Source organism: Nomascus leucogenys, chromosome 8, assembly GCF_006542625.1.
Source record: "Nomascus leucogenys isolate Asia chromosome 8, Asia_NLE_v1, whole genome shotgun sequence".
Taxonomy (NCBI): domain Eukaryota; kingdom Metazoa; phylum Chordata; class Mammalia; order Primates; family Hylobatidae; genus Nomascus; species Nomascus leucogenys.
The window spans coordinates 105,083,211-105,106,002 of record NC_044388.1 but is presented as its reverse complement, the minus strand read 5'-3'; the positions used below and the strand labels follow the sequence as shown (position 1 = coordinate 105,106,002).

Genomic DNA, 22,792 nt, shown 5'->3' with positions numbered 1-22,792 from the left:
ATTTCAGAGTCATCTGACCACACTGGACCTTTTCTTTTTCTGCCCTTTGTGAACAAAATCAGACTGTACCTTGACAAGGGTGGTGATCAAGCGCAGAAAGGCAATAGTAACTCCATACTCGCCCTGAGGCTGTTCACTATTCATCAAGAGGTTTCCGTACCCTCCAGCATTCATCCCTTCCGCACTGGAAAAAGAGAAGTAGAGAGAAAAAAAATGATAGAGAAATTTCAAGGTTTCAAGAAACTAATCATAGAGCATTCTTGTTATAGTCCAGATGACTTGAACATAAAATAGAAAAGCTCTCCAATGGAAATAATCCAATCGAGACAGTTCTGTACCTAGGGTAAACATTAAGAACATGTTTTATTGATGTAAAACCTCAAGAGATTGGAAGTAAAAAAATCAAAGGAACATCAGGGAAACATTTTGTCAAGAGCGAGCAAGGCGAGAATGCTCAGGTAGTAAGATGGAGCCTGTGTACTGGTAAGTGGTCTACTGGCTGAGCTCGAGAACCCATGAAATGAGAAAAAGTACAGAGTGATTGTGGCTTAATAACGGGACACCAAGTCCCTGAATCTAGAAACCTCTGGATTTTCTGGGCTGGAAAGTAAATGCTCACATACTAACGTGATTGATGTTGGATAAGAAATCTCTCTTCTTCTCGGCCGAGCACCATGGCTCATGTCTGTAATCCCAGCACTTTGGGAGGCCAAGGAGGGCGGATCAGTTGAGGTCAGGAGTTCGAGACCAGCCTGGCCAACATGGTGAAACACCATCTCTACCAAAAATGCAAAATTACCGGGGCGTGGTGGTGAATGCCTGTAATCCCAGCTACTCGGGAGGCTGAGGCAGGAGAATCACTTGAACCTGGGAGGCAGAGGTTGCGGTGAGCCAAGATCACGCCATTGCACTCCAGCCGGGGCAATAAGAGCGCAACTCCATCTCAAAAAAAAAAAAAAAAAAATCAGGCCGGGCGCGGTGGCTCACGCCTATAATCCCAGCATTTTGAGAGGCTAAGGTGGGCAGATCACTTGAGACCAGGAGTTCCAGACCAGTCTGGCCAACATGGTGAGACCCCGTCTCTATTAAAAACACAAAAAATTAGCCGGGCGTGGTGGCGCACATCTGTAATCCTGGCTACTAGGGAGGCTGAGGTGGGAGAATTGCTTGAACCCGAGAGGCGGAGGCTGCAGTGAGCTTAGATCGTGCCACTGCACTCTGGCCTTGGCAATAGAGCGAAACTCCATCTCAAAAAATAAAAAAAAGTAACTAACTAAATAAATAATACAAAAATTAGCCGGGCATGGTGGCTCAAGCCTATAATCCGAAGCTACTCGGGAGGCTGAAACACAACAACTGCTTGAACATGGGAGGCAGAGGCTGCACCACTGCACTCCAGCCTGGGCAACAGAGTGAGACTCCATCTCAAAAAAATAAACAAATACATAAAAATAAAATTAATAAACTTAGGCTAGATCTGAGACATATGTGGTTCTCACTAGGGAATATGGCCCACCACCCTAGGAGCTGGCTCACCTAATCATCTGACTCAGGCTGGAGACAGGATGGGCCACAAATGGTAAAAAACCTGTGTGACGAAGATCAGTCCAGACCTGAGAAAGAAAAGGAAGAGTTAAATGCCCACCTATCTTCAAGTATGTGCCAAGTGCTACATTTTTGGCTGTTGGGAAGATCTGGCATCTTACCTTTGCTGGATTGCGGGCAGCCAAAACAGTTAAGCAGTTGACACAAGAAGCAATGACATCCACAGGTGGGGAGATCACTGTCGTTAACCTGGTTGGAGAACAATACACTATACTCAATAAAGCAAATAATACACTGGTTCCCTCACAAATTTTTCCAGTTCTCTCTCCCCAGTCACTCCCCTCAGCAGACATATAAAAACAGGAAAACCAAGGAACATGCGTGAACTTTAACCCAGTGGGTATGTGTCCAGGTTCCTGCAAACTGAGGGCACAAGTGCTAAGATCTCTACTGGGCAGCTGAGGGTCAGCCAAGACAGACTCACCGCTGCAGCAGCATGTAGATGCGAGACGTGATGGGCAGGAGACAGTCTGCTATCGACAGGTCTGTACTGATGACCTTATGGACGAGATCAATGATGGGTTTGACTCGCTGGCAGTGCTGAATCACATCTGAGAAGAAAGACAGCCTGTGACCTCACAGCAAACAACCCCTTTAAGATCACTGAACAGTCTCTGAGATCCAGATACACAAATCAGACAAATCACAATCTTGATGGTTCTAAATTTTATGTAGATATTCTATTTTCTAAATCCTCCAAGCACGTCCACTTTTCCTCCTCGTAGTGATGTTTCCGAAAGTTGACCTTACCTGCAGTTGAAACAACATGAAGCAACATTTCAATCTCGCAGGTAAAGAGGGTCCAGCTGCTATAGGAGTATTCCCAGCGTACCAGGTATGCCCTATCATCCAACATTACTTGGCCCACAGTGCCTTGAGGTATGCGAAGGTTGGTCTGACCCCCTAAGAAAGAAAGATAAATTAGTCTAATATCTGAGGATAAATAAAAAATGTAACTCCTCTACCAGACATCAATATTTCAAACACACAGAGATACACAAACTCACAGACTCTCTCTTTTTTTTTTTTTTTGAGACAGAGTCTCCCTCTTGCCCAGGCCGGAGTGCAGTGGCATGATCTCGGCTCGCTGCAACCTCCACCTCCTGGGTTCAAGTGATTCTCGTGCCTCGGCCTCCCAAGTAGCTGGGACTACAGGTGCGCACCACCACTCCTAGCTAATTTTTGTATTTTTAGTAGAGATGCGGTTTTACCATGTTGGCCAGGCTGGTCTCAAGCTCCTGGCCTCAAGTGATCTGCCTGTCTTGGCCTCCCAAAGTTCTGGGATTCACAGGCTCTCTTCTTAGTAGCTAACATTCCTACAGCTTTTCAACTAAAATACCCAAAAAAGTTCTTGTCATGTAGACAAGTGTCTTTTTTTTTTTTTGAGATGGAGTTTCGCTCTTGTTGCCCAGGCTGGAGTGCAATGGCATGATCTCAGCTCACTGCAACCTCCGCCTCCCAAGTTCAAACGATTCTCCTGCCTCAGCCTCCCGAGTAGCTGGGATTACAGGCATGCACCACCACGCCCGGCTAATTTTATATTTTTAGTAAGACGGGGTTTCTCCATGTTGGTCAGGCTGATCTCGAACTCCCGACCTCAGGTGATCCGCCCACTTTGGCCTGTAATCCCAAAGTGTTGGGATTACAGGCGTGAGCCACCACACCTGGCCGACAAGTGACCCTTTCTACATGTCTAAAAATCACTTGAATGCAAAGAACAGTTTTCCATTCAAATGATGATACCAACAATACCTCATAGGACTGCTAGTGCCTAGATCACTGGAGAAGTCAATGGTGATGATGCCAGGATTAAAACAGTGAGGCAATTCCCTCTGTATTTTCCTCTTTGAGCACTTGGAACAGATAAGAGCCTCAGAGTGTAACCGGCTGGATGCACTGGCTCACGTCTATAATCCCAGTGCTTTGGGAGGCTAAGGTGGGAGAATCACTTGAGCCCAGGAGTTTAAGGCTGCAGTGAGCTATGATCTTGCCACTGCACTCCAGCTTGGATAGACAGAGCAAGACATCAAAAAAAAAAAAAAAAAAAGCTGTCATAAAAGGGGGATCTCTTTATCTCACCAAGGGGATAAAGGAGTTTGGGTGTTTGTCTCCGCCAAAGAGTTCCATCTTCATGGGAGATCACATCATTAGGCTTGTGTTTATAAAGTTCATTGTAGAAAGACATCTTATCCAAGAAGCTATACACCTGCCAAAACAGAAAAAACCATCACACATTCCCCTCCGGGATAAGCAAGGGGAGGTCCCACAGTCTGCCCTTTCAACCAGACTCTCAAACTTCTTGCAATCCCACCACTGTGACTGTTCTTGGAACTGCCTTCTGCGCCCCTCGCCAAATCTTCACTGGGCTTTAACACTCAGCTCAAGTCCCCATCACTCCACAAGGGCAGTTATCTCTCCCGAACGGTATGGTCTTTATTGCTCAAATGACATTTACTCTGTACCACCTGGCTCTTAGCTATTTATTTCTTATATCTAGTAACTTCCAACTAGATATTAAGGAACTTTATACTTAGCCTTAGTCCCACAGTATCTACAATAGGTACTTAATGAAAAGATTATTTAATTTTATAGAATTGAGGTGCTATCTTTGGTATCTTTCATTCACCTTCAGACTAACTTTTGTCATGGCAGTAGAACTGCAATGTGGAAAGCAAAAGATTCCTAATAAAGTCTCCATAAAGAATCTCCCATTCTCTTTACTTATCTGACTGAGCAACTTACCTTTTTGGCTGTGGACTTCCCTGATACCAGGGCTCGGAGCAGTTGCAAGAGTGGGGAGAGGAGGTGGGGAAACATTCCACACACACTGTCCAGAATGATCCCAAGGCCAGAAGTTGGCTCCTGTGGTGGAAGGAGACAAATCACTGATCTTCACATTATCCACAAATTAACATCTCTCCAAATTTCCCAGCAATCATAAGAAAATTTAGAATTAATCCTTCCTTTTAGACAGATATCATTCCTCCTTAATAATTTAAGACTTTCATATTTCCACTGAAAAAGGATATAAAACAATTGATTTAGTGAGGGACCTAAAAAAAGACTACTATTCTATCCAGTGACCTCTTCCCAGCCATCCTTTCTATGGGAAGACAGTATTGTTCACCTGTGCATTACATGTTTCCACTAAAGTGCAAATTACCCAACTATTTCAGCAGTTGGCTACCACACAGCAACCACAGATGCTCACTCTAGATACTGTTTCATACCAGCTTCTCCCAGGAGCACTGTGGTTCTATAACATCAGACAGCATCTTACAAAAAAGAGGGTAAAATATACAGGTAGATCATCAGTTGGATCTTGAGGTTTGAGACTGTTGTCAATGCTCAGGGCAAGTACTGGTGAGAAATTGTTCTTTTCAAAGCCAAATTCTCACTCTAACTAGTTACAATACCCTGACAACTCATAGGCTATGGTTACAATCTCCTAAAAGCACTTTCAAGAGCTGCAGGAACACTGGTGTCTAAAATACTGCCATATATGAAAACAAAAAACTGGTGGGTTGGAAGGCCGGGCTCAGTGGCTCACGCCTGTAATCCCAGCACTTTGGGAGGCCGAGGCGGGCGGATCACGAGGTCAGGAGATCGAGACCAGCCTGGCCAACATAGTGAAACCCCGTCTCTACTAGAAATACAAAAAATTAGCCGGGCATGGTGGCGGGTGCCTGTAATCCCAGCTACTTGAGAGGCTGAGGCAGGAGGACTGCTTGAACCCGGGAGGCAGAGGTTGCAGTGAGCCGAGATCGCGCCATTGCACTCCAGCCTGGGCAACAGAGCAAGACTCCATCTCAAAAAACAAAACAAAACCAAAACAAACAAAAAAAAAACCTGGTGGGTTGGAGACAGCACACTGGTAATAACGTGGGCTGCAGACTCAAGTCAGACAGAACTGGGTTCTGGCTGCCTCTTTCTATGTGTGACTTTGTGCAAATCACTTCACATCTCTAAGTGTCATGTGTCATCACATTAAAAGAGGGACAGTAATAGTATCTACTTCATACATTGTTATAAAGATTAAATGAGAAAATACACATGAATGCTTAGTACAAAACCTGTAAGAAAACAAGTGTTTGAACAATTCTTTTGCTATGCAGTGACTCTCTCTGACATACTTACTGTCCCCCAGAACAGTTCCGGAAGAGAGGGGTCGGCCAAGACTTCACATGCTGTATCAATTATATCCTGTTTGAGGAGGGAAGAAAAATGGATCATTTTCCCTAGCTGAACCACTCTATCTTTATTATTGTATTCTGTTGAAATAAAAACACCAAAACACCAATAAACACTAAAGTGGGAGGACCACTTCAATTCAGAAGTTCCAGAGCAGCCTGGGCAACACAGTAAATCCTCTTCTTAAAACAAATAAAATCAAATAAACACCTTAATATAGAAAGTCAGAAAGAACTGGTTAAGAATTGGTTGGTTGGCTGGGTGCAGGGGCTACCCCTATAATCCTAACACTTTGGGAGGCGAGGCCGGCAGATCACTTGAGGTCAGGAGTTCGAGACCAGCCTGGCCAACATGGTAAAATCCCATGTCTACTAAAAATACGAAAGTTTGCCAGGCATGGTGGTGCACACCTTATAATCCCAGCTACTTGGGTGGCTGAGGCATGAGAATCACTTGAACCCAAGCAATGGAGGTAGCAGTAAGCTGAGATCATACCACTGTACTCCAGCCTGGGCAATAAAGTGAGGCTGTGTCTCAAAAAACAAACAAACAAAAAAACTGCTTAAGGGTGGATGGGTTGGTTGACTGATTTATTTATTTATGTTTAGAGAAGATAAGGTCATGCTCTATCACCCAGACTAGAGTGCAAGAATTCTGAGTAAGTGGGTTTGTTTCTTTTTACTTTTTTTTTTTTTGAGATGGAGTCTCACTCTGTCGCCCAGGCTGGAGTGTAGTGGCGCGATCTCGGCTCACTGCAAGCTCCGCCTCCTGGGTTCACACCATTCTCCTGCCTCAGCCTCCTGAGTAGCTGGGACTACAGGTGCCTGCCACCACGCCCGGCTAATTTTTTGTATTTTTAATAGAGACGGGGTTTCACCGTGTTAGCCAGGATGGTCTCAATCTCCTGACCTCATGATCTGTCCACCTCGGCCTCCCAAAGTATTGGGATTACAGGAGTGAGCCCAGCCTCTTTTTACCATTTTTGTATATATGTATGTAAGTAGATATGTATCCATTTTTAGAGACAGGGTCTTGCTCTGTTGGCCAGACTGCAGTGCAGTGGCACCACCATAGCTCACTGCAGCCTTTAACTCCTGAGTTTAAGTTATCTTCTCACCTCTGCCTCCCAAAGCACTGGGTTACAGGAGTGTACCACCATGCCCAGCCAAGAACTCTGGCTTTAAAAAGTAAGATTATATCCTGTCCAGGGTGTGCTGTGTCTGCTGTATGATGTTAGACAAATTCATCTCTCTGAACCAGAAATGCTTTATCTGTAAAATGGGGACAGTAATATCTGCTTCAGAGTAGGATTATAAGGATTATAAATAAGGATTAAATGAGATGATGTATGAGGAAGTAGACTGTAAATTCAAAAATGCCACATAAATGTAAGTTATTACTAGGCTCAGCTAAACTGCTCGCCTAGAGGGCAAAAACAATGTCTTTCTTTTTTTTAGACAAAGTTTCGGTCTTTCATCCAGACTGGAGTGTAATGGCACAATCTCGGCTCACTGCAACCTCCGCCTCCCCGGTTTAAACTATTCTCCTGCCTCAGCATCCCGAGTAACTGGGATTATAGACGCCCACCACCACACCCAGCTCATCTCTGCATTTTAGTTTCACCATGCTGGCTGAGCTGGTCTCAAACTCCTGACCTCAGGTGGCCTGCCTGCCTTGGCCTCCCAAAGTGCTGGGATTACAGACATGAGCCACTGTTGTTGGCCAAGAACAATGTCTTTAATTGTTCTATCCTTTGCACTTAGCACAGAGCTTAGCATACACAGGGAATCTAATAAATGCTCACTGAATGACTTCTTTAAAATCCAAGTACCTGGCCAGGTGCGGTGGCTCATGCCTGTAATGCCAACACTTTGGGAGGCCGAGGCAGGCAGATCACGAGGTCAGGAGATCGAGACCATCCTGGCTAACATGGTGAAACCCCGTCTCTACTAAAAATACAAAAAAATTAGCTGGGTGTGGCAGCGGGCGCCTGTAGTCCCTGCTGCTGGGGAGGCTGAGGCAGGAGAATGGCGTGAACACGAGAGGCAGAGCTTGCAGTGAGCCGAGATCGTGCCACTGCACTCCAGCCTGGGTGACAGAGCGAGACTCTACCTAAAAAAAAAAAAAAAAAAAAAAAAAAACCCCAAGTACCAGGACTCCCGCAACTCTATGTTTTTTTGGTTGTTGTTGAGATGGGGTCTCACTCCGTCTCCCAGGTTGGAGTGCAGTGACGCCATCTCAGCACACCGAAACCTGCGTCTCCCAGGCAAGTGATCCTACCTCATCTTCCTGAGTAGCTGGGACTACAGGTGCGTGCCACCACACTCAGCTAACTTTTTGTATTTTTGGTAGAGACAGGGCTTCATCATGTTGCCCAGGCTAGTCCTGAATTCCTGAGCTCAAGTGATCCACCCGCCTTGGCCTCCCAAAGTGCTCGGATTACAGGTGTGGGCCACAGTGCCTGGCCCTAATATGTTAATACCAATCCTCCAGGTATAAGGTCGGGTCAAAAGTAACCAGAATTCTCCCAAAGTACACAAACCTTGTTCTATGCCCATGACCTTCAGAAACTGAGTCTTCTTTTTTTTGAGACGAAGTTTCGCTCTTGTTTCCCAGGCTGGAGTGCAATGTCACAGTCTCAGCTCACTGCAACCTCTGCCTCCCGGGTTCAAGCAATTCTCCTGCCTCAGCCTCCCAAGTAGCTAGGATTACAGGCACCCACCACCATGTCCGGCTAATTTTTGTATTTTTAGTAAAGATGGGGTTTCACCACGTTGGCCAGGCTAATCTCAGACTCCTGACCTCGGGTGATCTGCCCTCTTTGGTCTTCCAAAGTGCTGGGATTACAGGAGTGAGCCACTACACCCAGCCTCTAGAAATTGAGTCTTTCAACCAAACTCATTTCTCTCTAATGATAAAAAATTTTAATTTTCACCAAGTTAGTCAATTTACAAAACAAGTTACTAGTCACTAAAAATGAAGAGAGTGATTTAGTTTTCAGGATACTCATCAAATATCATTTCCCACTAAAAATAACCAAGGCTATTGGAATAAGCAGATTCCAGGTCTGACGCAAGAATCTTACAAGATAATCCTGTAACATCTTGTACCAGAAAGCAACAGAGAAAAGAGGCAAGGCACAGTGGCTCACATCTATAATCCTAGCACTTTGACAGGCCGAGGCAGGCAGATCACTTGAGGTCAGGAGTTTGAGATCAGCCTGGCCAACAAGGGGAAACCTGTCTCTACTAAAATTACAAAAACTAGCCAGACATGGTAGCGCACACCTGTAACGTCAGCTACTCAAGGGGATGAGGCAGGAAAATCACTTGAACCCAGGAGACAGAGTTTGCAGCGATCTGAAATCGCGCCACTGTACTCCAGCCTGGGCGACAGAGTGAGACTCCATTTCAAAACAATAAGAAATAAACATAGGCCTGGTGCAGTGGCTAATGCCTGTAATCCCAGCACTTTGGGAGGCTGAGGCAGGTGGATTACTTGAGGTCAGGAGTTTGAGGCCAGCCTGGCCAACATGGCAAAACCCCGTCTCTACTAAAAATACAAAAATTAGCCAGACGTGGTGGCATACACCTGTAAACCCAGCTTACTCAGGAGACTGAGGCAGGAGAATTGCTTGAACCCAGGAGGCAGACGTTGAAGTGAGTGGAGATCATGCCACTTACTCTCCAGCCTGGGCGACAAGCGAGACTCCGTCTTAAAGAAAAATAAATAAGGCCAGGCACGGTGGCTCACGCCTGTAATCCCAGCACTTTGGGAGGCTGAGGCGGGCGGATCACGAGGTCAGGAGATCGAGACCACCCTGGCTAACACGGTGAAACCCCATCTCTACTAAAAATACAAACAAATTAGCCGGGCCTGGTGGCGGGCGCCTGTAGTCCCAGCTACTCGGGAGGCTGAGGCAGGAGAATGGCGTGAACTCGGGAGGCAGAGCTTGCAGTGAGCCGAGATCATGCCACTGCACTCCAGCCTGGACTAGGGCGAGACTCCGCCTCAAAAGAAAAAAAAAAAAAAAAAAAAACAAGGAAAAGAAAAAGAAATTAATTAATTAAATTTAAAAAGGAAGCAATAGAGAAAATAAAAAAGAAAAGAAAGCAACAGAGCTATCAAAATATATAAGGGTAGTGTCAAACAGATTTAGAAAGCTGTTACAGGCCAAATATGGGACCGAGCATAAGAAAAATAACTTCGGCCAGGCATGGTGGCTCACACTTGTAATCCCAGCACTCTGGGAGGCAGAGGCAGTGGGATCACCTGAGGTCAGGAGTTCAGGACCAACCTGGCCAACATGGCAAAACTCCATCTCTACAAGAAAAACACAAAAATTAGCTGAGCATGGTGGCACACGCCTGTAGTCCCAGCTACTCAGGAGGCTAAGGTGAATGGATCATCTAAGCCTAGCGGGTGCAGGTTGAAGTGGGACGAGATCGCGCCACTGTATTCTGCACTCCAGCCTGTCTCCAAAAAAAAAAAGAGACAATGTTTTCTGGGGGGCTTTTGTGTGATAATGGTTGTAATGTTAAGTTTTGTTGAAATGTTCGTAGATTAAGTTAAATAGTATGTGACATTTGCTTTGAAATAATCAAGGAGGGAAGGGGCAGAAAAAGGATTATCCATGAGATGACAACTGGTAGAAGCTGGTGATGGGCTCATGGGGTTCAATATGTAATTTTGTCTTCTCTGGTATAAGTTTGAAATGTTTCATCTTAAAAAACATTTTAGGCTAGGTGCCATAGCTCACACCTGTAATCCCAGCACTGTGGGAGGCTGACAGGGATGGACAGCTTAAGCCCAGGAGTTCAAGACCAGCCTGGGCAACACAATGAGACACTGTCTCACCAAAAAAAAAACAAAAAACAAAAAACCCACTGCAGAAGACTAACTAGCATCAACAAATGTCTGGGACAGATGTACTACAGAGTAAAAAAATGAGGTTACAAAACGGTATACATTTGGAAAGCGGAGGTGAAAAGTCCTGAGTTCGATACCTGCCTGGGCAACATACTGAGACCCAGTCTCTTAAAAAATAAATAAACAGGGCTGAGCGCGGTGGCTCACACCTGTAATCCCAGCACTTTGGGAGGCCAAGGCAGGTGGATCATGAGGTCAGGAGTTTGAGACCAGCCTGGCCAAGATGGTGAAACCCCGTCTCTACCAAAAATACAAAAATTAGCCGGGCGCAGTGGCAGACACCTCTAATCCCAGCTATTTAAGAGGCTGAGGCAGAAGAATCGCTTGAACCCAGGAGGCGGAGGTTGCAGTGACCCGAGATCGCGTCACTGCACTCTAGCCTGGGCAACAGAGCAAGACTCCACCTCAAAAAAAAAATAAATAAATGCATAAATAAATAAATAAATAAACAAATTTTAAAAACAGTATATCCATTGTTGTTCCATTTCTAGAGAAGAATTACTATATTTTCACGTATATACATATTTGGAAAATGGAAGGGAATACATCAAAATGTTATCAAGTTATCTATGTGACAGGACTATACTTTTTTCTTTTTATCAGCATTTTCTGTTTTTTCTACAATTAACATTTATCACCTATATAACAGTAAATGAAGACAAGGCCGCGTGCAGTGGCTCATGCCTGTTATCCCAGCACTTTGGGGGGCCGAGGCAGGTGGATCGCCTGATGTCAGGAGTTTAAGACCAGCCTGGTCAACATGGCGAAAGCCCGTCTCTACCAAAAATACAGAAATTAACTGGGCGAGGTGGCGGACACCTGTAATTCCAGCTACTTAGGAGACTGAGACAGGAGAATCGCTTGAACCCAGGAGGCGGACACTGCAGTGAGCCGAGATCGCGCCACCACACTCCAGCCTGGGCGACAGAGCAGGACTCCATCTCAAAAAAAAAAAAAAGAAAAAAGAAAAAAGCAAATAAAAATGAACACCAGTAAACAAATTAACACATGAGGTAAATAGTATCAGATCCAATGGGGGTATATTTTTGGGACTTGATTGCAAAGCTGGGCAGTAGAGACAGCTTCATGAAAGCCAGACACTGACCTGCTGATTACCCAGTGTGTGCAGCTCCAACGAGGTCAGAACGAAAGAGAGCAGTCCATAGACACACATGCATGCAGTGCTGGTGGTGCACTGGAATGACAAAGGAGTCAGTGAATCATTCTGAATGATACAACTCTTCCCCAGGTTCAGCATAATCCTATCGCAGTCATATATTCTTTGTAAACAAATGGGAAGGAAATCTGAAGCTTCATAATTTTCCTAATTTAGTTACAAGATCAGGAAGACAAAGGGAGAAATGAGAAAGCAGGAACCGCAAGTATTACAACAAAGTCAAGAATAAAATCAGAAGGGAATTATTGCCAAAATCATCAAAGTTTGTGTGGGGAAGAAGAAAACCATATCCAGCCTACAGTAAACAGTCTGCATGTGGTAATGGGAATTGATATAGCACCTGAACGGCCACCAAGATAAGCCAACTAGTGACAACAAGTAGGGCCTGCTGGCTGAGTTTTCTTCCTTTTAAATAGGCTTTGTTTTGTACAGCAGTTTTAGGTTCATAGCAAAACTGAGCAGAAAAGGATTTCCCATATATCCTCTGCCTCCACACATAAATAGCATCCCACCAAAACAGTACAATTGTTACAACTGAATAACTTAAATTGGCATTATTATTATCACCCAAAGTCCACAGTTTACACTAAGGGTCATCTTGTGTTGTACATTGTATGGATTTTTGGACAAGTATGACATGTATCCACCATTGTAGTATCACATGGAATAGCTTCACTGCCCTAAAAATCCTCTGTGTTCTACCTAATTCAGACCTCCTGCTCCACCAGACCGTTGGCAACCCACTATTCTCTTTAATGTCTCCAAGGTTTTGCCTTCTCCAGAATGTCATGTAGTTGGAAGCCTTTTTATATTGGCTTCATTTACTAATATGCATTTAATGTTTTCTCCATGTCTTTTCATGGTTTGATGGCTTATTTAGCAGTATATAAATATTCCATCATCTAGATGTACAACAGTTTAGTTCTACTTACTGAAGGACCTTTTAGTTGCTTTCGAGTTTTAGTAATTACGAATGAAGCTGCTATAAAGGTCTGTGTGTATGTATTTGTGTGGGTATGTTTTCAACTCCTTTGGGCAAATGCATACCAACCAAGGAGTATAACTGCGATTTGGCCGGGCACGGTGGCTCACACCTGTAATCCCAGAACTTTGGGAGGCCGAGGTGGTCAGATCACTTGAGATCAGGAGTTCGAGACCAGCCTGGCCAACATGGTGAAACCCTGGCCCTACTAAAAATACAAAAAACAGCCAGGCATGGTGGCAGGTGACTGTAATCCCAGCTACTTGGGAGGCTGAGGCACGAGAATCGCTTGAACCCGGGAGGCAGAGGTTGCAGTGAGCTGAGATCATTCCACTGCACTCCAGCCTGGGCAATAGAGCAAGACTTAGTCTCAAAAAAAAAAAGAAAAAGAAAAAATAATTGCTGAACCTGAGGTTTCATTTTACCACGTCAAAATGAGCTCACTAGCTGGGCACGGTGGCTCACGCCTGTAATCCCAGCACTTTGGGAGGCCGAGGCAGGTGGATCATGAGGTCAGGAGTTCAAGACTAGCTTGGCCAAGATGGTAAAACCCCGTCTCTACTAAAAATACAAAAAATTAGCTGGGCGTTGTGGCAGGCACCCGTAGTCCTAGCTACTTGGGAGGCTGAGGCAGAAGAATCGCTTGAACTTGGGAGGTGGAGGTTGCAGTGAGCCAAGATCGTGCCACTGCACTCCAGCCTGGGTGACAGAGCAAGACTCTGTCTCAAAAATAAACAAACAAACAAACAAGCTCTCTAAACCATGCCACTCAAACCCCAACATAAGACTGAAGAGAATTTCTAATTCATCTTGTTACAGTTGATTAAGTCCCCTGGAAGTGACTTCTCCAGTCAATATGGCCAAAGCTATCTTCTTAAGATATACTTTACTGGCAAAGAGTTCAAACCGTATCTACCATTTACTGGCATTTTTGTTGCTTTGGGCAAATTACATCTCTCTGAGTCTCGATTTCCTAATGTATAAAACAGAATGATAATCTTTAACATGAAGAAGTGTTATAAGGATTCGATAAGATAATGTTCATAAACATTATAAATAATGTCTGATGATGTCTAAATGTTCTCAAAAGGTTAGTTACAACATGATCCCATTATCCACACCACCATTATAACTACTACATTATTATAATGCTTCTGCCGGCTCACTCCCATGCTCACCACCCAGAGCCTTAAACTCACATCATTTCCCCCACTGGCAAGTGACTGGAGCAATCGGGTTAAGTACTGAAACACATTCAGCTGGATGGCTGTGCCACCTATCTTTCGGACCACACTGCTTGTCTCTTCTGGGTTCAGAGTGTGACGGAGGAGAGCCCAGGCCAAAAGCACTGGGGCATGATGTGGAATGTCCCCAAAGGTCAACATTAAACAGTCCATATCCTAGTGAGAGAAGAAAACACATCTACATCTCCGAACAGAAAGTGTCAATATCCCTCGACCAGATTCTTCATCATGTTCAATAAGCAAGCCATAAAGAGTGGCCTCACTCCTCATTCTGATATTTCACTCTTCTCAAACCCCCAGCCACCTCAGTAATAAACCCCTCAATTACAATTACTCTTCCTCTTACCCACAAAATTTGTCTACTAATTTTATGTAGTCTTAAGATTATAAAATGCATGTTAATATAGACACTTTAGAAATTTTATCCTGATCCTTCTCAAACTTTCTACGTTCTATCTTCATTTTCTATCTTCCTAACCATCTCATCTCAATGTTTTTCCCCTTTCCTCTTCTTTCACAGGCTCCCTAAATGCAGTCAATCCCCAGGGTTTTCTCCTTGGGCCTCTTTTGTCCTTGTACCATCTCCATGAATGAATCACTCTCACAGACTCAATTATCACCTTGGTATAGATGACTGACGAATCTGAGATTTCCTCCAGGTCTAATCAACTGTTTAACATTGTAGAGGCCAGGCACGGTGACTCAAGCCTGTAATTCCAGCACTTTGGGAGGCTGAGGCAGGTGGATCACTTGAGGTCAGGGGTTCAAGACTAGCCTGGCCAACATAGTGAAACCCCATGTCTACTAAAAATATAAAAATTAACCGTGCGTGGTGGCGTGTGCCTGTAATCCCAGCTATTCCAGAGGCTGAGGCATGAGAATCGCTTGAACCCAGGAGGTGGAGGTTGCAGTGAGCCGAGACGGCAGCACTGCACTCCAGCCTGGGTGATAGAGCAAGACTCTGTCTCACAAAACAAAACAGACTGGACGTGGTGGCTCACACCTGTAGTCCCAGCACTTTGGGAGGCTTAGGCGGGAGGATCACGAAGTCAGGAGATCAAGACCTCTTGGCCAAAATGGTGAAACCCAGTCTCTACTAAAAATACAAAAATGAGCTGTGATCCCAGCTACTTGGGAGGCTGAGGCAGGCTGAGGCAGGAGAATCACATGAACCCGGGAGGTGGAAGTTGCAGTGAGCCAAGACGGCGCCACTGTATTCCAGCATGGTGACAGAGCAAGATTTCGTCTCAAAAAAACAAAACAGAACAAAAACACTGCAGAACCTCCACATCACTGAACAATGTAGAGTTCCACAACACTGAAAATCTTATGCAGCAGTTCAATAATTGAAAGCTACTACTAACTTATAAACCCTCTGAAAAAAAAGAGGCTATTCCAAGTTCACCTGACAAATAAGCCCATCCTGTGCAAACTGATGCAGTTCTCTTCTGTCATCCAAAGCACACTTATGCAAGGACTCAATGTCCATGCCCTCCACCAGGATGAGGGCACTGAAGTAGCTAGAAAGAAAAATAGTATCACTATGTTATATATCCCGTTCTGAAACTCACTAGAGACAAAGGTGAGATATAAGACACTGCGATATCAAAAAAACCTATTGGGCCAGGCATAGTGGCTAACGCCTATAATCCTAACACTTTGAGAGGCAGAGGTGGGAGGATCACTTGAGGCCAGGAGTTCAAGACTATCTTGGACAACAAAGTGACACCCCATCTATACCACACGCACACAAAATTAACTGGTATATATCTTTGCTCACAGAGTGACCAGGCCCCCAATCGTGGATATATCCATGGTCATAAATATAGAAAAAACAAGAAATTTAAAGTCCATAGACTTTAAATTTCACCTGAAAGAGAATAGTGAGCATATATGCCTTATTTATCACTATCTTGTTAGCATTTGCATAGTGCTTGGCCTACAATAGTTGTTCAACGAATTTTTGGTGAATGGATGAACCCCTTAAATGAAGACAGTAAGTAAAAAAGCAGATTACAATACTCATTTGAGAGTCCTCTCTCAATCCCAGTCTTTACTCCCTGCATGAAAGGGAACGTGGCAGTAGACCTATCCATTTCCCCACCCGTTAAGTGAAAAGTACACCTACCCCCCACCTGCTTACATACCACTATACTATCAATGCTCTAAACACTGCAAGTTCCATGATGTTCAATTCACTGACTTACCCAATCCGATCTACAAAAGGATCCATAGTCTCATCCACCAGGTGCCTATTGGTCTGCCTACTACCAAATCCTTGCTCTTTAAACATCTTGGTTAATACAAGTAAGTCACTGGGTGCCATCTCAAAGTATGCATAATAAAGGAAAATAATTTCTAGCAGCATGGACTGTTCCCGAAGGCACTGAACAAACCAGCGAGACACTTGGCGCTCTGTCTGTACAACCAATGAAAACAAAATGGGAGAGAAATAACATGAAATTAAAAACAGTAATTAAAAAACATTTTTTAAAGAAAGGGTCTCAATCTGTCACCCAGGATACAGTGCAGTGGCAGATTATGGCTGCTCAAACTCCTACACATAACTGATCCTCCTACCTCAGCCTCCTAAATAGCTGAGACTACAGGCGCAAGCCACTGCACCTGGCCTGTATTTAATTTTTTTTTTAAGAGACAGATTTTTTGCTTTTTTTTAAGAGACAGGGTCTGACTCTATCACCCAGGCTGGAGTGCAGCGGTACAATTATAGCTCATGGCAGCTGCCCTCTCACCTGACCCTCTCGACTAGTTAGCACTAAAAGTGAGCACAAAAACGCCTGGCTCATTTTTTCTTTTTTTAAATTTTTGGAAGAGAAAGGGTCTTGCTATGTTGCACAGGCTGGTTTTGAACTCCCAGCCTCAATCAATCCTCCTGGGAGGCCAAAGCACTGGGATTATAGGAGTAAGCCACTGTGCCCAGCCAACCAATATATCTTTTCTTTTGAGAGAGGGTGTTGCTCTGTTACCCAGAGTGCACTGGTATGATCACAGCTCACTGCAGCTTTGACCAACCGGGCTCAAGCAATCCTCCTGCCTCAGCCACCCAAGTAGCTGGAACTACAGGTTAGCACCATGTCTGGCTAATTCTTTTAATTTTTTTTTTTCTTTTTTTTTTGAGACGAAGTCTCGCTCTTATCCCCCAGGCTGGAGTGCAATGGCACGATCTTGGCTCACTGCAACTTCCACCTCTCAGGTTCAGGCAATTCTCCTGCCTCGGCCTCCCAAGTAGCTGGGATTACAGGCGCCTGCCACCATGCCTGGCTGATTTTTTTCTTTTTAGTAGAGATAGGGTTTCACCATGTTGGCCAGACTGGTTTCGAACTCCTGACCTCAGGTGATCCGCCCACCTTGGCCTCCCGAAGTGCTGGGATTACAGGCGTGAGCCACTGCACCCAGCCAATTTTTTAAATTTTTTCTAGAAGCAAGGTCTTGCTATGTTGCCAGGGCTGGTCTTGAATTCCTGGGCTCAATCTTCCCACCTTCACCTCACAAAGTGGTAGGATTACAGGCCTGAGCCACCACACACCCAGCTGCAACAATGTATCTTAAAAATTATCTCTTATAAAGGTATAGTAAAAATTTTCTAGACTAGCAGGGTGGCTCACGTCTATAAGCCTAATACTTGAATACTTTGGGAGGCCAAAGTGGGAGGACTGTTTGAGGCCTGGAGTTCAAGACTACCCTGGGAAACACAGTGAGACTCCATCTCTAGAAAAAGTTTTTAAAAATGAGCCAGGCATAGAGGTGCATGCCTGTAGTCCCAGCTACACTGGAGAGTCACTTGAGCTGCGGAGGTTGAGGCCGCAGTAGGCTACGATCATGCCCCTGTACCCCAGCCTGGGTGACACAGTGAGACTCTGTCACACACACAAAAAAAACCTCCCTATTTTTAATCCTTTTATTTGCATCATAATTCATTATGCGGATATGCCATAGATTATTCAACCAATACACTCAATATTTTTAATACTACATAGTATTCCACTGCACATAAATGCCATCATTGATTTTACCTGCTCACTTGGATGGATGAGCATTTAGGTTATTACCAATCCCATGCTAATAAACTCATACTATTCAACTGAAAAAACAACTAGACATTCTTTCCAGGTGTACAGGTACAATCACCAAGAAAGATCATAAGGTAGGCCATAAAACATGAGACAGTAAATTTTAGAGACTAAAATGACAAAGAATGTGTTCTCTGATAACAGAATCAAATAAAAATATTGGGAACAATAAGATGTTTCGTCTGGTATAGTACTTCACACCTGTAATCCCAGCACTTTGGGAGGCCAAGGTGGTCAGATCCCTTAAGCCCGAGAGTCCAAGACTAGCCTGGGCAACATGGCAAAACCTGCAGCATCTTGTAGTCCTAGCTAGTTGGGAGGCTGAGGCAGGAGGATTACCTGCGCCCAGGAGGTCAAGGCTGCAGTGAGCTGTGATTGTGCCACTAAACTCCAGCCTGGGCAACAGAGAAAGAACCTGTCTCAAAAAAAAAAAAAAAAAAAAAAAAAAAAAAAAAAAAAAAAAAAACCCAGATATTTACGAAAAACATCCAATATTTGGACATTAAATCCAGAGAGTCTCACTCTGTGTGACAGTGAGACTTCTGACACATACACACACACAAACACACACACAGACACAGAGAGAGACAGAGACAGAAATCCATTTTAAAAAGGGAGAAAAAAAATATATATATATATATAAAATAAAGAACAAGGCTGGGTGCACACACACACACACACACACACACACACACACACACACACACAGGCACACATACACAGGGAGGTAGAAATCGATTTTAAAAAAAGAGAGAGGCCGGGCGCGGTGGCTCACGCCTGTAATCCCAGCACTTCGGGAGGCCGAGGCGGGCAGAACATGAGGTTAGGAGTTCCAGACCAGCCTGGCCAACATGGTGAGACCCCATCTCTACTAAAAATACAAAAAATAGCTGGGCATGGTGGTGGGCACCTGTAATCCCAGCTACTTGGGAGGCTGAGGCAGGAGAATCATTTGAACCCGGGAGGCAGAGGTTGCAGTGAGCCAAGATCACACCATTGCACTCCAGCCTGGGCAACAAGAGTGAAAATTAAAAAAAAAAAAAAAAAAAAAAAAGTTACAGAACAGAAATCAATTAAATATAAAACAGACATTACAATAAAGAAAACTGGCAAGATGTGGTAGCTCACGTCTATAATCCCAGCACTTTGGGAGGCTGAGGGGGGTGGATCACCTGAGCTCAGGAGTTCGAGACCACCCTGGGCAACATGGTGAAACCCCGTCTCTACTAAAATACAGAAAATTAGCTGAGCTTAACAGTGCACGCCTGTACTCCCATCTACTCGGGATGCTGAGGCACAAGAATCACTTGAGCCCTGGAGGTGGAGGTTGCAGTGAGCCAAGAATGCACCACTGCACTCCAGTTTGGGCTACAGAGTGAGACTCTGTCTCAAATAAAAAATTTTTTTTAATAAAGAAAATTGAAGACAAAAACTACCATTATCAGAAATGAGTAAGGGCACAGCACTAGACTCTAAAGAGAGTAAAAGCATAAGAAAATAATATGAACAGCCTTATATAAATACATTTCACCAGTGAAATGAAATGAGCAAATTCCTTAAAAGACACAAATTACCAAAACTGTCCCAAATAGAAACAGGAAACTTGAATAGCTCTGTATCAATCAAGGAAAACAATTCAGTATTTAAAACTTTGTTAAAAACTTGATGAAAATTTTAAAAAGAGATCAAAAAATTTTAATCAATAAATAAAAGAATTAAAAACCTTCCCACAAAGAAAACTCCAGGCCCAGATGGCTTCACTGGTAAATTCTATCAAACATTTAAGGACAAGCTCCAAAAGGCAGGAGCCATAATAGACAAAACTGACAAAAACATTTATCAAAACTTAAAACTTTGGCCGGGTGAGGAGGCTCATGCCTGTAAACCTAGCACTCTGGGAGGCTGAGGCAGGTGGATGACCTGAGGTCAGGAGTGAGACTAGCCTGGCCAACATGGCGAAACCCCATCTCTACTAAAAATAACAAAAATTAGGCGGGCATGGTGGCACATGCCTGTAATCCCAGCTACTCGGGAGGCTGGAGGCAGGAGAATCCCTTGAACCCGGGAGGCAGAGATTGCACTTAGCCAAGATCGTGCCACTGCACTCCAGCCCGGGTGACAGAGTGAGAGTGTCTCAAAAAAAAAAAAAAATTAAAATTAAAATGTTGGCTCTTGGAAAGATACAGTCTAGGAGCAGTGGCTCATGCCTGTAATCTCAGCACTTTGGGAGGCGCCAAGGCAGATAAATCATTTGAGCTCAGGAGCTTAAGACCAGCCTGGGCAACATGGCAAAACCATCTCTACCAAAAAAAAAAAAAAAATTCAAAAATTAGCCAGGTATGGTGGTACCCGCCTGTAGTCCCAGCTACTTGTGGGGCTGTGGCAGGAGGGTCACTTGAGTCAGGGAGGTCAAGGCTGCGGTGAACCATGTTCCCACCATTGGATTCCAGTCTGAGTGACAAACCAAAACCCTGTCTCAAAAAAAAAAAAAAAAAAGATAGAATTAAGGTGGGAAAAGACAAACCACTAGGTGGAAGAAAAAAGTTGTAAAACATCTATCTGGTAAATAGCTTATATTTACAATACTGTATATAAAGAACTCTGACAATTTGATAAGACAAACAGCCACAAAAAACAATAGGATAAAAATGTGGACACTTGACTGAAGAAGATGTAAGTAAATAAGCACGTGAAAAGATGTTCAACATCACTAGTCATCAGGGAAATGCAAATTAAAACCACAATGAGGCCAGGTGCAGTGGCTCACACCAGTAATCCCAGCACTTTGGGAGGCCTAGGCGGGTGGATCACAAGGTCAGGAGACTGAGACCATCCTGGCTAACATGGTGAAACCCTGTCTCTACTAAAAATACAAAAAATTAGCCGGACATGGTGGCATGCCTGTAGTTCCAGCTACTCAGGAGGCTGAGGCAGGAGAATCGCTTGAACTCAGGAGGCAGGGGTTGCAGTGAGCCGAGATCGTGCCACTGCACTCCAGCCTGGGCAACAGTGCGAGACTCTGTCTCAAAAATAAAAAAAAACCCACAATGAGACAGGCATGGTGGCATATGCCTGTAATCCCAGCCTACTCAGGAGGCCAAGCAGAAGGATCACTTGAACCCAGGAGTTCAAGGCCAGTTTGGGCAAAATAGCAAGACCCTATCTCAAAACAAACCACAATGAGATATTACTATATACTTATTAGGATGTCTAAAATTAACAACCATACCAAGTGTTGGTGACAACGTCAAACAAAAGGAATTCTCATACATTTCTGATGGGAATGCAAAATGGCATAGCCACTATGGATAAACAACTTATCAATTCTTTATAAAAATTTCCATTTACGGCTGGACACAGTGGCTCATGCCTGTAATCCCAGTACTAAAAATACAAAAATTAGGCAGGTGTGGTGATGCGTGCCTGTAATCCTAGCTACTCAGGAGGCTGAGGCAGGACAATCGCTTGAACTTGGGAGGCAGAGGTTACAGTGAGCCGAGACCACGCCACTGAACTCCAGCCTGGGCGACAGAGCGAGACTCCGTCTCAAAAAAAAAAAAAAAAAAAAAAAAAAAAAATTTACATTTACGACTCAGCAATCTCACTCTCAGGTATTTATTTACCCAGGATAAATGAAAACTTTTGTCCAAAAAACCCATATGCTAATGTTCATAGCACGTTATTCCTAATAGTCAAAAAACAAAAATGGCAAATCGCTATCAACTGAGAAATGGATAAACAAAATATGGTATATATCCACACAATGGAATGTTTACTACTCAACCATAAACAAGAATGAAGTACTAGTACATAACATGGATGAATCTCAAAAACATGACACTAACTGAAAGAAGCCAAACAGAAAATTCTACATATCGTGTGGTTCTATTTATATGTAATTCCAGAAAAAGTATAGTCACAGTTACTTAAAAATAGTTAAAATGGTAAATTTTATGCTATGTCTATTTTATCACAATTTAAAAAATCATAAACAAACAAAAAACTGCTGAATCAAGAAATATGTACTTTGTAAATTTTTAGATATTGTCAAAATGCTTCCCATTAAAAAGTATATCAATTTAGTCTGGGAACAATGGCTCACACCTATAATCCCAGCACTTCGAGAGGCTGAGGCGGGAGGGCCGCTTGAGCCCAGCCGGCTCTTGTTATTTTGCATATAAATTTTTTTTTGAGACAGAGTCTGGCTCTGTGGCCCAGGCTGGGGTGCAAGTGGTATGATCTTTGGCTCATCACAACCTCCGTGCCCAGCCGGTGTTTAAGTTTTTATATTCAAGAATATGGTGTGCCGGGCACGGTGGCTCACGCCTGTAATCCCAGCACTTTGGGAGGCAGAGGTGGGCGGGTCACGAGGTCAGGAGATCAAGACCATCTTGACTAACACGGTGAAACTCCGTCTCTACTAAAAATATAAAAGAATTAACTGGGTGTGGTGGCAGGCGCCTGTAGTCCCAGCTACTTGGGAGACTGAGGCAGGAGAATGGAGTGAACCCGGGAGGTGGAGCTTGCAGTGAGCCGAGATCATGCCACTGCACTCCAGTCTGAGCGACAGAGC

General features: G+C 44.1%; 1 protein-coding gene across 2 annotated transcripts in view; it reads right to left on the bottom strand.

Annotated features, from left to right (window-relative positions):
• Positions 1–22,792, bottom strand: part of NUP188 (nucleoporin 188) — a 65,499-nt gene that overhangs the window by 22,874 nt on the left and 19,833 nt on the right. For both annotated transcript variants that reach the window (XM_030817982.1, XM_030817981.1), the window contains exons 9-20: positions 16,336–16,547; positions 15,534–15,648; positions 14,084–14,284; positions 11,831–11,920; positions 5,743–5,808; positions 4,348–4,467; positions 3,685–3,811; positions 2,356–2,508; positions 2,030–2,156; positions 1,707–1,794; positions 1,537–1,613; positions 70–184 (exon numbers count right to left, since the gene is read on the bottom strand). In XM_030817982.1, the coding sequence (XP_030673842.1) occupies positions 70–184; positions 1,537–1,613; positions 1,707–1,794; positions 2,030–2,156; positions 2,356–2,508; positions 3,685–3,811; positions 4,348–4,467; positions 5,743–5,808; positions 11,831–11,920; positions 14,084–14,284; positions 15,534–15,648; positions 16,336–16,547 (1,491 nt within the window). The remainder of the gene's footprint in view (positions 1–69; positions 185–1,536; positions 1,614–1,706; positions 1,795–2,029; positions 2,157–2,355; positions 2,509–3,684; positions 3,812–4,347; positions 4,468–5,742; positions 5,809–11,830; positions 11,921–14,083; positions 14,285–15,533; positions 15,649–16,335; positions 16,548–22,792) is intronic.